A 14,406-nucleotide genomic window follows, 5' to 3' on the forward strand; every position below is an offset into this window, starting at 1 on the left:
CTGGTGTGTGGCTCCTAGGACCAGCTAGGGTCCAGATCCGAAGACTGCTGGGCTGCCCTTATTGGGGCAATGTCCTCACTTAGGTAGGGCCATGCCATCCTCCCGTGTAGAACAGGATCAGTTTGCCAGAAACCAGTGTGCGTACCTAGTCCTCCTTTGGTCACAATCGTGTGGGCCCCGTGATTAGTTTGCCCACACAATCGTAACACTGCCACTGTTATTGCTACATTAATAGAAAGCTTTGTTCATACCCGGGGGGAAGGTGGGATTACCAAAAATACTGGATCTGGGGAGGTGCCTAGATATCAGTTTATATCATTTAGAGAGTCTATCCCAGAGAGCCAGGTAGGAAAAAAGGGTGGGATTCATGATTGCTTTTTTATGTTCCGTCCTGTGCCAAAAGATTTCTTCTAGTGGTAGGGGAAAGACTGCCTGTGCCTCAATTAATACCCAAAGTGGTTTATCATGACGGGAGAAGATAGAGACAAATTGGGGCTAATTGGGCTGCATGATAATATGTTATGATATTGGGGACCCCCAAGACTCCCACGCTTCGGGGCGTGTATAGGGTAGACTTCTGAATACGTCTAGATTTGTTAGACCAAATGAAAGCCAGAAGTTTGGACTGTAAGCTTTTCAGATCTACAGCCAGGATAGGAATGGGTAAAGCACGGGAAGGATATAGAATTTTTGGTAGCCATGACATTTTGATAGAAAAGCCAGGATAAGTTGTTTGATGCCCAAGTATTTAGGTCTTGCTCTAAATTCCTAATTAAGGGGGATAGTTGGCTTGGTATAGGGTCTCAAAAGAGTTTGTAAGATATATACCTAAATAAGGAAGACTCTCTTTGTGACCCATTGAAAATTAAAATTAAGTTTCAGGAGTTTAAGCATTGGGGGAGGTAAATTTAAATTAAGAGCCAATGATTTAGTATCATTTACTCGGAGGCCTGACATCGTTCCAAATTTATCCAGAGTCTGATATATGTTAGGGAGAGAGCTGAGGAGAGAAGAAACAAATAACAACACATCATCTGCATATGGTACCTACCTGCCAGTCTCCCTGTCCCTCTTTTCTTGGGGTCCCTAGTGCAGCACAGGGACCGTCACCCAGTTGTCACCCTGGGACCTAGCCCAGGGGGGCAAGTAGGTAGGGACACGGGAGAGGGCTGGCATAGGGACCACCTGTCCCGGCCAGCTGTAATATCCCCTTCCAAAATGTCCCTATGTTCTGGTGTTAGTCTGGGTAGGACCTTGTCTAACATATTCTTGCACATTTGCTGTGGGAAGTGTCCTTTAGTATATAAGCTATTGTAAAAACTTTTCCTATTTATGACATAATCAATGCTCGTGCCAAATTTCAAGTTTCTATGACATTGGGAAGTGAGAGATTTGGATTATGTACGTAAAATTTGGACGCTAATTCTTTGGCGCTTAGAATTGAAGAATCGAGTTGGGACTCATTACCTTTTCCTATTTATGACATAATCAATGCTTGTGCCAAATTTCAAGTTTCTACGACATCGGGAAGTGAGAGAATTAGTGGTAATGATGGAAATCGAAAGGTCTATGTGGGGGAGGGCCTAACTGTCGACGACGCTCGCACGCGCGCCATTTATCATAGGATAGTTGTACTATGCCTATAATCTTCCCAGGAGTGTACTCAACAACTTCCCAAAGTTTCATGGCAATCCGATGAATGGTGTAGTAGCGCATAAAGGACAAACAGACAGACAGACAGACACACACGCGGACAGACATACATTCAATTTTATATACATTGATAGGATAAGCTAATGGGTCCCAACTCGATTATTCAATTCTAAGCGCAAAATATTTAGCGTCCAAATTTTACGTACGGAATTTAATTCTCTCACTTCCTGATGTCATCTATATATATATATAAATGTATGTCTGTCTGTCTGTCTGTCCTTTATGCATTACTGCACCATTCATCCAATTGCCATGAGACTTTGGGAAGTTGTTGAGTACACTCCTGGGAAGATTACTGGCATAGTACAACTATCCCACGATAGGTGGCGCGCGTGCGAGCATCGTCGACAGTTATGCCCCCCAGACAAAGATCGTTTGATTTCCATCTCAAGCACAAAAGCAAAAGGCATTATGAGCAACGGGATGAGTGTTCAACCACAAAATGATGCATCCGCCGAACGTATCACAAGACAATTGCTGGATATTGAGAATGCTGAGGTGAAATGAAAGCTGTGCTGTGATTGGTTGCTATTTCTTATACTGCTGAGGTAACATGAAGCTGTGCTGTGATTGGTTGCTATTTCTTATACTGCTGAGGTAAAATGAAAGCTGTGCTGTGATTGGATGCTATTTTTTATACTGCCAAGGTAACATGAAAGCTGTGCTGTGATTGGTTGCTACTTATACTGCTGAGGTTACATGAAAGTTGCGCTGTGATTGGTTGCTATTTCTTATACTGCTGAGGCAACATGAAAGCTGCACTGTGATTGGTTGCTATATATTATACTGCTGAGGCAACATGAAAGCTGCACTGTGATTGGTTGCTATATATTATACTGCTGAGGCAACATGAAAGCTGCGCTGTGATTGGTTGTTATATATTATACTGCTGAGGTAACATGAAAGCTGCACTGTGATTGGGTGTTATATATTATAAAGCTGAGGTAACATGTAAGCTGCGCTGCGATTGGTTGTTATATATTATACCACTGAGGTAACATGAAAGCTGCGCTGTGATTGGTTGTTATATATTATAAAGCTGAGGTAACAATGTAAGCTGCTCTGTGATTGGGTGTTATCTATATATATATATAAAAACAAATATATGTATCTCCGTCTGTCTTCGCATCAACGCGCGACGGGTAAGCTAGTACATTATATAGGAGGGGGCACAAACTGTAGTATATAAGAGGGAGGCACAGGGGGCTCACATTATACTGGAGGGGGCCAGAGGTCATAGTATGCAGTGCTGGGGCACAGCGGATTACAGCATACACTAGTGGGGGGCATAATACACTATATAGGAGGAGGCACAGAGGGATCATACTGTAGTATATATGAGGGTGCAAAGGGGGCTCGCAATATACAGGAGGGGGCACAGGGGATCACAGCATACACTAGTGGTGGGGCACAGTGGCTGTAGAACATATAGGAGGCGGCACAGGGGGCTCATACTGTTGTATATGTGAGGGGGCACAGGGGGCTCACAATACACTGGAGAGGGCACAGGGGGCTCACAATATACAGGAGGGGGCACAGAGCTCATAGTATGCAGTACTGGGGCACAGGGGATCACAGTATACACTAGGAGGGTACGTGATATAGATACTAGTAGGCCATCAGCCATTTTGTGTGTAGTTAGATTGCTTTTGTAGCTTTCAGTGGACCCTTCACCCAGTTCCTCCCTCCTGCCTGTATTCACATTTAGAAAGCCCATTGTCTGACATTCCTCTGGAGGAGAATGGGCATGTAAATAAGCCCCTTCCATTCTTTTTGGCCTCATGGCTCCTTATGTCTATCCGCGTACCTGGTTATAATCTCTATGCCATATTTTGTATTGCTGAGTAGATAAAATCATAACTGGAAATATGCCAGGCATATATTCCCGATGGGAAGATCTTCTGCGGAGATATGTCCGAAATGGGGGATTATGGTTTTTTTCCACAGGTATGAATGCATTTTCCCCACCCTTCTCTGAATGAGCTCAGAGGGGGCAGATGGGCGGAGCAGGGCAGAGGGGGAGGTGGTTTCTGGGGAAATTGTAAAAACTAGGGTCTCAGAGACCCAGAGGTTAGAGTTCAGAGACACACTACAGCGTAAGTAGTTTCCTGTTTGCTTCAGTGACTCTGCACACATCAGAACCTTGGCGAATATCCCAAATCTGGTACCTTTCTTCATTTGCTCCTTGTTTTTGTGTCGGGTGCAGGTGACATCTCCATGCAGGATGTGTAGATGACCGTTCGGTACGCCAGGCTGCGCCCCGTATAACTGACTTATTTCCTCGGCCGGTCGACAACAATCCAATATGGAGCCTGCGAAACGTGTTCTGGTTTATCTGCGCAAACAAGATTCCCTGCTGTATTGTGCGAAGTTCCTGCAGGTAAGTGGCGTCCGCCGTCCTCGCTGCGGCTGGGCGTCACGGTGACCCCATAACATCCAACACTGCGGTTGACCATATCTATATTTCCAGGACATCACCGGGCACTACGCCTGCGGGAGCCACGACCGAGCGCTGGTCAACTGCAGCCTGGATGACAACCGCTTCATCATCTCGGATCAGCCCTTCAGCGGCTCCAGAATGGTGGAGCTACAGGTGGGTCACCATCGGGGAGGGGGAGAAAATATCAGCCTCGTTGGCGACCAACGACCGGTCACATGCCTAGGAAGGCTGGGTGCCCGCGCTGGCTCCTATGATCACCACCCAGCTTTCTGGAATCTTTTAACCCAGTGGTCCCCAACCTTTTTGGCACCAGGGACCGCCTTCAAGCAAGAACATTTTTGCAAGGCCCGGCAGGGTTGGGCGGGACATGGGCAGGGCTTTGGTTATATGGGGCGGGGTTATGAAGGGGTTGGAGTTTAGTGCATACTTATTTAATTATGACATTTAGAATGTCCTGGCAGTACACATATGGGGCAGTATAATGTATCCCCCCCCCCCCCCACCTGGCAGCACACACATCGGGCAGTATATAATGTATTCCGCCCCCCCCCCCCGTGCCCACACATAGGGCAGCATAGGATTTATCTCCTCCCCAGCACACACATCGGGCAGTATATAATCTATTCCCGCCCCCCCCCCCCCCCCGTGCCCCCCCAGCACACACATCGGGCAGTATATGATTTATCACCCCCCCCCCCAGCACACACATCGGGCAGTATATAATCTATTCCCCCCCCAGCACACACATCGGGCAGTATATAATCTATTCCCCCCCCCCCCCGTGCCCACACACCGGGCAGCATAGGATTTATCTCCCCCCAGCACACACATCGGGCAGTATATAATCTATTCCTCCTCCCCCCCCCAGCATACACATAGGGCAGCATATGATTTATCACCCCCCCCCAGCACACACATCGGGCAGTATATAATCTATTCCCCCTCCGTGCCCCCCCAGCACACACATCGGGCAGTATATAATCTATTCCCCCCCCCCCCGTGCCCCCCCAGCACACACATAGGGCAGCATATGATTTATCACCCCCCCCCAGCACACACATCGGGCAGTATATAATCTATTCCCCCCCCCCGTGCCCCCCCAGCACACACATAGGGCAGCATATGACTTTTCACCCCCCCCCAGCACACACATAGGGCAGCATATGATTTATCACCCCCCCCCCAGCACACACATCGGGCAGTATATAATCTATTCCCCCCCCCGTGCCCCCCCAGCACACACATCGGGCAGTATATAATCTATTCCCCCCCCCCCCCGTGCCTCCCCAGCACACACATCGGGCAGCATATAATTTATCTCCCCCCCCAGCACACACATAGGGCAGCATATTATTTATCACCCCCCCCCCCAGCACACACATCGGGCAGTATATAATCTATTCCCCCCCCCCATGCCCCCCCAGCACACACATAGGGCAGCATATGATTTATCACCCCCCCAGCACACACATTGGGCAGTATATAATCTATTCCCCCCCCCGTGACCCCCAGCACACACATCGGGCAGTATATAATCTATCGCCCCCCCCCCCCCGTGCCCACCCAGCACACACATAGGGCAGCATATGATTTATCACCCCCCCAGCACACACATCGGGCAGTATATAATCTATCGCCCCCCCCCCGTGCCCACCCAGCACACACATAGGGCAGCATATGATTTATCACCCCCCCAGCACACACATTGGGCAGTATATAATCTATTCCCCCCCCCGTGACCCCCCAGCACACACATCGGGCAGTATATAATCTATCGCCCCCCCCCCCCCCCGTGCCCACCCAGCACACACATAGGGCAGCATATAATTTATCTCCCCCCCCCAGCACACACATCGGGCAATCGGGCAGTATATAATCTATTCCCCCCCCGTGCCCCCCCAGCACACACATAGGGCAGCATATAATTTATCTCCCCCCCCCCTAGAACACACATCGGGCAGTATATAATCTATTCCCCCCCCCCCCCCTCTGTGCCCCCCAGCACACACATCAGGCAGTATATAATCTATTCCCCCCCCCCCCCGTGCCCCCCAGCACACACATCGGGCAGCATATGATTTATCACCCCCCCAGCACACACATCGGGCAGTATATAATCCATTCCCCCCCCCCCCCCCCGTGCCCCTCCAGCACACACATCGGGCAGTATATAATCTATCGCCCCCCCCCGTGCCCCCCCAGCACACACATAGGGCAGCATATAATTTATCTCCCCCCCCCCCCCAGCACACACATCGGGCAGTATATAATCTATTCCCCCCCCGTGCCCCCCAGCACACACATCGGGCAGTATATAATCTATCCCCCCCCCCCCCGTGCCCCCCCAGCACACACATCGGGCAGCATATGATTTATCACCCTCCCCCCAGCACACACATCGGGCAGTATATAATCTATTCCCCCCCGTGCCCCCCCAGCACACACACCGGGCAGTATATAATCTATTCCCCCCCCCCCCCCGAGCACACACATCGGGCAGTATATAATCTATTCCCCCCCCCCCCGTGCCACCCCAGCACACACACCGGGCAGTATATAATCTATTCCTCCCCCCCCCCGTGCCCCCCCAGCACACACATCGGGCAGTATATAATCTATTCCCCCCCCCGTGCCCCCCAGCACACACATCGGGCAGTATATAATCTATCCCCCCCCCCCCCGTGCCCCCCCAGCACACACATCGGGCAGCATATGATTTATCACCCTCCCCCCAGCACACACATCGGGCAGTATATAATCTATTCCCCCCCGTGCCCCCCCAGCACACACACCGGGCAGTATATAATCTATTCCCCCCCCCCCCCCGTGCCCCCCCAGCACACACATCGGGCAGTATATAATCTATTCCCCCCCCCCCCCGTGCCACCCCAGCACACACACCGGGCAGTATATAATCTATTCCTCCCCCCCCCCGTGCCCCCCCAGCACACACATCGGGCAGTATATAATCTAGTCCCCCCCCCCCCCCGTGTCCCCCCAGCACACACATAGGGCAACATATGATTTATCTCCCCTCAACACGCACATAGGGCAGCATATAATTTATCTCCCCTCCCCAGTAATGACCAGCCCCTCCCCCCCAGTAATGACCAACCTCCCCCCCTGTAATTAGCAGCCCCTCCCCCTGTAATAAGTAGCCCCCCCAGTAATAGGCAGCCCCCCCAGTAGTAAGCAGCCCCCCCAGTAATAAGAAACCCCCTCAGTAGTAAGCAGCCCCACCCCCCCTAGTAATAAGCACCCCCCCAACCCATTTACTTACCTCCTCCCTGCTGGCAGCGTCGCTCTCTTTCTGCTTGCCCTGACGTCCGTGTGCAGCCCGGCACGCTTCCTCCCCGAGTCCTCTCCTGCGGAACTAATGAGCAGGGGACTCGGGGAGGAGGATCCTGGCTGCACAGTGTGCGCCGGGATCAGCGCGATTACCAGCTGCGGCGCCCCTGCTGGTAATTGCTTCAGTGGTGAGTGGCGTCGGCACGCCGCGGGCCACATAACACAAGGCAGCGGGCCGGATTCGGCGGGCCTTGTGTTTAGAACAAAAGTGGTTGGGGATCCCTGTTTTAACCCCTCGTCCGCCTTCTCTCCATGTTTCCTCCCTCAGCGGCCGGCCTCCTGTCCGATTAAGAACCTGAGCGCAGACCGCGCTGCTTGTGTCCCGGAGGAGATAGTGAGCCGCGGCGTGGACGTGGGGGTTGCCATCTTACTGCAGTCCAGTAATAAAAGGATTCTTCTGATAAGACGCTCCAAGGAGTTGCCCGTTTTTCCAAACGTCTGGGGGCCACCAGGTTTGTAGCGCTATTGTGGAACCGTTACTTGTATCGCCAGCGCCACAGATTTATAAGCCTATTTCAGGGGTGTGATGACTTATGCAGTGGGGGATGGGACAGAATCTAGTCATGTAGCAGGAAGGTACAAGTTAAAGTGACCATCCAGTCCTGGACAAACAAACGTGGCAGCAACGTTTCTCTGAGCAGCAGATGTGTATTAGTATGACCCTACAAGCTGATCATGTGGGCGGCAAACAATTTATCGCAGTGTGTAAAAGGAGCCATATAGGCCATTTACACGGGACAGTTATCACTTAAAATCCGCTCAAACGAAAAAAAAATAATTTTAATATTCATTCTCGTTGACTTTCAGTCAGCATAAAAAACTATTGCTGGATCGTGGATTTGTTGTTGCGTGTAAACGCTCCCCGCTCAATGCTTTACATAGAAGGTTAAGTGCTGAGCGAAAAACCTGCGTTGCAACACCGAATTCTGCCCGTGTAGATGATCTGCACAATTGCTGATGACCTTAGCGGTGACGCGACGCTCCTGCAGTCGTTTAGATGACTCTCGTCCTGTCTGAATGGGACATAAGACTGATGATTTATACAGTGTACATCAGGTATCTGGAAAAGCGCTCCCAACATCTTTGTTTGCCCAGGATCGGAGGGTCACTTTAACTTGCTATGCTCCAGTCACCTCCAAAGCTGCTCCCAAAATTCTGATGCTTATCCCTAGTTGTGAAGGCAGCTTTGGATGTCATAGTGTGGCTGCAGTCTGAATCAGTTGTCCAAACTTTTCGGTCATGTGACTTTTTGAAGCCTTGATGTTGCATGACCAAAGTCGCCAATCCCTATAGCCGGGACGAGACGTTCTGATGACATGGTCTCTTCTCTTTACAGGCGGTCATGTGGAAGATGGAGAACAGGTAAGCAGCATCTGCGGGGGTGGGGGGGGGGCGCTTGAAATTCTGTACGTTAACCCTCTCAGTTAAGCTCTGTCTATAGAAGGCAGGTCCCTTTGATCAGTGATCACAGCATCCTCTCCCCATAACAGCTCCTTGATGCCGGACTGCGAGAACTTCAAGAAGAGACCGGGTTAGACCTGCAAGGCGCCAACCTTCCCTGGAGCATTCTGGGATTGTGGGAGGTAAATATATGGGATGGGGCTAGCATTGACAATATGGCCGCCCAATGACATCATGGTGTATATACTAGAGGGGAAGTTTATAAATGGCCTCAGTACGGCGCAGAAGGGCTCTATCCACACCGAGCGGATCCAAGAGCAGCAGTGTTGTCCCGCACTTCACAGAGTTGCAGAAGTCTTGGTCTCTTCAGTAACAATAATGCTTTAATCTCGTCCTTTTCTTCTTTAGTCGGCATTTCCCCCATTACTGAGCCGCGGACTTCCCATTCGCCATCATATCATCACTTTCCTGTTGATGTCATCTAATGAAAGCCACCAAGAGCTGCAGGTAGGTGGCCAGACGGGCAAAATTATGGGTTGGGGCAAATAGAACATTCTTAGTGTTATTTATGACACTGCGAATTACATAAGAGCACGATTATCATATCTTCATATATTACCAGGAGAAGCTCCGCCCAGACGAGCGGGAGGTGAGCGCGTGCGTGTGGTTGGATCCGGAGGCGGTAGAATGGATTGTGGCCACCAGAGAAGGTGCAAAGGATCCTGGGAGGAAGAGTTTTGGACTGCAGACTTCAGTAACGTAAGAGGATAGCTGAAGGGTATTCCCTGGATTTCTGCACTGGTTAATAATACAACCAGACAACATTGTATCTAAGTTGTAATAATAGACAAACACAATGTAACTGACAACACAGACAGCTGTACCGCTCATCAGTCACAGTGCAGAAAGGAAAAGTAAGTGAACCTCGGTGGTAATAACTTCTCTAAGTGTTACTTGGAAAAAAAGTGTTTCCTTAGGGAGATGAGATGGCAGTGTGAGCGTTACAGGGGCTTTGCCTATGAAATAAGGTATGTACGAGCCTGGTTACTGACAGATCTGTTCTCAGTTATTGGCAAGTTTCAAAAGGGGTTATTCCAAGATTTTTAAGTTATCCCATCGCCATGAAATCAGGAATTACTTGCTGATACCCCTGCTAATCTCATAATCAAGACTCCAATGTCCTATTCTGCCTGGCACTGTGGGGGTCGTTTCTCCCCCTCCCCCGCAATAATGTCAGAATGAATGGAGGGCTGGCGAGCTTAAAATTTTAGTACAACCCCTTTAAGTTGAAACGCTGTTTGATGGGAAAACCGCTGGACAGCAACAACAATACCTTATCCCACGGTGAAGCTTGGCAGAGGGGGCATCACTCTTTGGGAGAGCCTGGGCACCTTGCTGTCATTGAGAGAATCGAGAATTCTAAGGTAGATGAGAAAATCTCACAGGAGGATGTAATGGCCGTCCACGACCTCAAGCTGAAGAGACATTGGGTGATGCAAGAGGACAATAACCCAAAGCATACAAGTAATCACGTGAAGAAAGGTGGAAGATGATGATTTGTACTGTGGAATAGCAAAGTCCTCACTTAAACTCTACAGAGATGCTGTAATATAACCTTAGAGGGCTGTGCACACAAGGCATACCAGAAGACAGGAATTAGGTTTACCTGTTAATTCCTTTTCTTGAAGTCATCCTGACAGCATACACATGGAGGTTGTCCGCTGGACCCCTGTTGGGACAGGAAGCGGAAAAACATACAAAAAGCGACTCCCACCACCGGCTCACCAGTGTGTACCAAATAACTACAGTGACCCGGCTTTGCTTAACCACTCATTTTTAATACCGAAATCATAGTACAATACGTTACTTCACGTAAAGAAGAATAACTGAAGGGGAGGGAAATCCCCTATGCTGTCAGGATGACTTCAAGAAAAGGAATTAACAGGTAAACCTAATTCCTGTCTTCCCCTCGTCATCCTGACAGCATAAACATAGAGGAATACCAACAACCAAGGGCTTTACGGAGGGACCACTGCCTGCAGAACCTTCCGCCCAAAGGCCGTGTCCCGGCTGGCCCCCACGTCCAGACGATAGTGTTTTACAAAGGTATGGGTGCTTGACCATGTGGCGGCTCTGCAGATCTGGTCGGTTGTCGCCTGGGCCCTCTCCGCCCAGGAACAGGCGATCGCCCTAGTAGAATGGGCTCTAACTTCGCCCGGGAGTGGGATCCCTTGGGATCTGTATGCCTCTTCTATGGCCCTCCTGACCCACCGCGCTAGGGAGTCCTTAGTAGCGGCCCCTCCTCTGCGTGGACCCTGAAATTGAATAAAGAGGTTATTAGATTTCCTGAAGGTATGTGAGACCTCTAAGTACTTCAGGACTGCTCGTCTCACATCTAGGTTATGGAACCTCTGTTCCGTAGTGTTATGGGGTTCCTGGCAGAAGGAGGGAAGTACTATTCTTTGCTCTCTATGAAAGTCTGTGAGGACTTTCGGTTGAAAGAAGGGGTCGGGTCTAAACTCTATCTTGTCTGGGAAGATGGTCATATATGGGGTTTTTATAGAGAGGGCTTGGATTTCCCCCATCCGCCTGGCGGATGTAATGGCCACTAGGAAGGCAACCTTATATGAGAGGGTCTTAACTGAGAGTTCTTCCAGGGGCTCGAAGGGGTGTGCTCAAAGGGCCTGCAAAACAAGGTTCAGGTCCCATGGGGGCATGGTTTTTCTTATAAAGGGGTGTAGTCTGACTGCCCCTTTAAGGTATTTTTTGACTAGCCTATGGTCGCCTAAGGGGAAGTCGAAGAAGGCTCCCAGGGCGGCCACCTGGACCTTAAGGGTACCAGGTTTTAGCCCCATGTCCAGTCCATCCTGAAGGAACTCCAGAATCTTATTAATGTCTGGTTGTTGGAGGTCGTGAATACTGTGCCCCAACCACCTAGCGAAGGCGTCCCACACCCTGGTGTATATGTTCCTGGTGGACTCTTTGAGGCTCTCACATAAGGTGGTGGTCACCCTCCCTGATAGGCCCTGGTTTAGGTATTTTACCCGCACAGCCTCCAGGCCGCCAATCTGAACTGTCGGGCTTTTGGGCAAATCAGGGGACCCTGTTGCAGGAGGTCGTCTCTCCGCGGCAGATGTAGAGGCTCCTGTGTCGATAGAGCGGCCAGGAGCGGGAACCAAGGTCTCTTGGGCCAGAACGGGGCCACTAGGATAACGGAGCCCGGGGACCCCTGGATCTTCTTTAGAACCCGAGGGATCAGGGGGATAGGTGGGAAGGCGTATGCCAGGTCCCATTCCCATGCTTGGGATAGGGCGTCTATTCCCAGGGAGCCCCCGTCTGCCCCCCTGGAAAAAAACCCGGGACACTTGTTCTCCCGAGAGGCAAACAAGTCCACCTTTGGTGTCCCCCATCTTTCCGTAATTAACTGGAATGCCTCTGGATGTAGCGCCCACTCCCCAGGGTCTATCCTCCTGCGGCTGAGGTAGTCTGCCATGGAATTCTCTGGGCCCCTTACGTGGAACGCTGAAACGGAAGGCATCCGCTGCTCTATCCACTCGAGCACTTTCGCCGCCAGGTCTTGTAGTCGGGGGTTCCGCATGGATCCCTGGTGGCGAATGAGGGACACAGTTGTTATGTTATCTGAAAAAATCTTAATGGGTCTACCCCCGATGTCTGTCTCGAGGCCCCGGATGGCCCTCCAGACAGCACAAAGCTCCTTGTAATTGGAGGATTGAGTGGCTTCTTTCTGGTTCCTGCCCCCCTGGACATAATGACGGCCTAAGTGGGCCCCCCAGCCAGTTGCGCTCGCGTCAGTGAAGATGGATACTGGGGATGCCGGGTCCCAAATCGTGGACCTGGCGAGGTTGGAGATAGACGTCCACCACCCCAAGGAGGACCTTACTTTGTGGTGAGGATGACTTTCTGATCCAAGGAAGCTGGTGATTTGTCCCAGTTGCTCAGGATAAAGTCCTGGAGAGTTCTACAATGTAACTGGGCCCACGGGACTACTCCAATACAAGCTGTCATGAGGCCGAGAACCCTCATGCCTCTTCTAAGGGAGACTTGGGAGGCTAACGAAAGTGCCCGGGTCTCGTCTTGGATCGTTTTTTGCTTTTCTAGCGGAAGGGAAGAGCACTGGTGGTGTGAGTCCAGGATCACCCCCAGGAACTTTTTCCTTTGTTCGGGCTGAAGACTGGATTTGTCGAAGTTCATGATCCAACCTAACGACTCGAACAGGTGGAGTGTGAGGTTGACCCGGCGCTGGAGTTCCGAAGATGATCCTGCTATAAGCAGGAAATCGTCGAGGTATGGGACAATTAGCACTTTGTCCGTCCTTAGTGCCGCCACCATCTCTAATACTAGTTTGGAGAATACCCGAGGTGCGGAGGAAATCCCGAACGGCAGGCATGCAAATTGGTAATGCGCGACTGACCCCTCTATCACCAGGGCGAATTGAAGGAACTGTTGGGAGTCTGAGTGTATGGGAATATGATAGTAGGCGTCTTTTAAGTCCACCGTGGCCATGACGCTATCTGGTGCGATAAGGGGGATCGCTGATCTCACTGATTCCATTTTAAATCTTTGGTATGCTATAGATTTGTTCAGGTATTTCAGGTTAATTATAATTCTGTAGGACCCGTTAGGCTTTTTGATGAGAAACAAGGGGGAGTAGCACCCCTTGAACAGTTCTTCTGCGGGAAGCGGGATAATGGCCCCTAGGGACAGCAGGTCCCGTACCCCCGACTGGAGGGCCCGGGCCGACGCGGGTGACTGGCAGGGGGTAACCACGAACCTCCGGGGAGGAGGGGCGTAAAATTCAATTTTATATCCCTCTGAGACCAGGCGTAAGGCCCAGGGATTGGAGGTTATTTCGCCCCATTTATTGGCGAACCCCCTAAGTCTACCCCCCACTTGCCGGATCCCGAAGGGCGGATTCTCACCCTTTCCGCCTTTGGGGTAAGACCAGCGTCCGGTTTTCCCCTTCCCCCTGTATGTTCTAGGGGGAACAAAGGGAGGGGGGTAGGAGGAGGAAGGCCGCTTGACAGGTTTCTCTGATGGTAGTCCCTGACTCTTGTCTGATGCCTTCTCAAGGAGTGTATCCAGGGACGGCCCGAAGATGCGGCGTCCTTGGAAGGGCAAGGAGCAAAGCCTGTTCTTTGAGGCGTTGTCCCCTGTCCAGGCTTTTACCCAGACGGCCCTCCTGGCTGTGTTCGAGAGTGCTGCCGAACGGGCCCCGAACCTTACTGACTCCATAGAGGCGTCCGCCAGGAAGCCGGTTGCCTGTTGGAGGAGGGGAAGGCAGTTGGAGATATCTTCCCTCGAACCCCTTTGCGAGACCAGTGTCTGGAGTTGGTCTAACCAGACCGTCATAGATCTCGCTACTGACGTGGCCGTGATGTTGGTTTTCATGGTGAGGGCAGCCGACTCCCAGGCCTTCTTCATTGCCGAATCCACTCGTGTATCCAGTGGATCCCGCAATTGGGAGATGTCCTCAAAGGGGAGGG

General features: G+C 51.0%; 1 protein-coding gene across 3 annotated transcripts in view; it reads left to right on the forward strand.

Moving 5' to 3' along the window:
• LOC136633184 (nucleoside diphosphate-linked moiety X motif 17-like) overlaps window positions 1-14,406 on the forward strand; it is a 36,441-nt gene that overhangs the window by 19,735 nt on the left and 2,300 nt on the right. For 2 of the 3 annotated variants that reach the window (XR_010793240.1, XM_066608720.1), the window contains exons 2-8: window positions 3,920-4,093; window positions 4,184-4,306; window positions 7,770-7,953; window positions 8,838-8,863; window positions 8,992-9,084; window positions 9,311-9,409; window positions 9,525-9,661. Coding sequence is in view for 2 of the 3 variants with exons in the window: in XM_066608720.1 (XP_066464817.1) it covers window positions 4,019-4,093; window positions 4,184-4,306; window positions 7,770-7,953; window positions 8,838-8,863; window positions 8,992-9,084; window positions 9,311-9,409; window positions 9,525-9,661 (737 nt within the window). In the remaining variant the exon portion in view is untranslated. Of the gene's footprint in view, window positions 1-3,788; window positions 3,810-3,919; window positions 4,094-4,183; window positions 4,307-7,769; window positions 7,954-8,837; window positions 8,864-8,991; window positions 9,085-9,310; window positions 9,410-9,524; window positions 9,662-14,406 lie in introns of those variants that run through there. The other variant, XM_066608721.1, reaches the window with a different exon arrangement.

This window comes from Eleutherodactylus coqui, chromosome 6, assembly GCF_035609145.1.
Source record: "Eleutherodactylus coqui strain aEleCoq1 chromosome 6, aEleCoq1.hap1, whole genome shotgun sequence".
In the NCBI taxonomy this organism is placed as follows: Eukaryota; Metazoa; Chordata; class Amphibia; order Anura; family Eleutherodactylidae; genus Eleutherodactylus; species Eleutherodactylus coqui.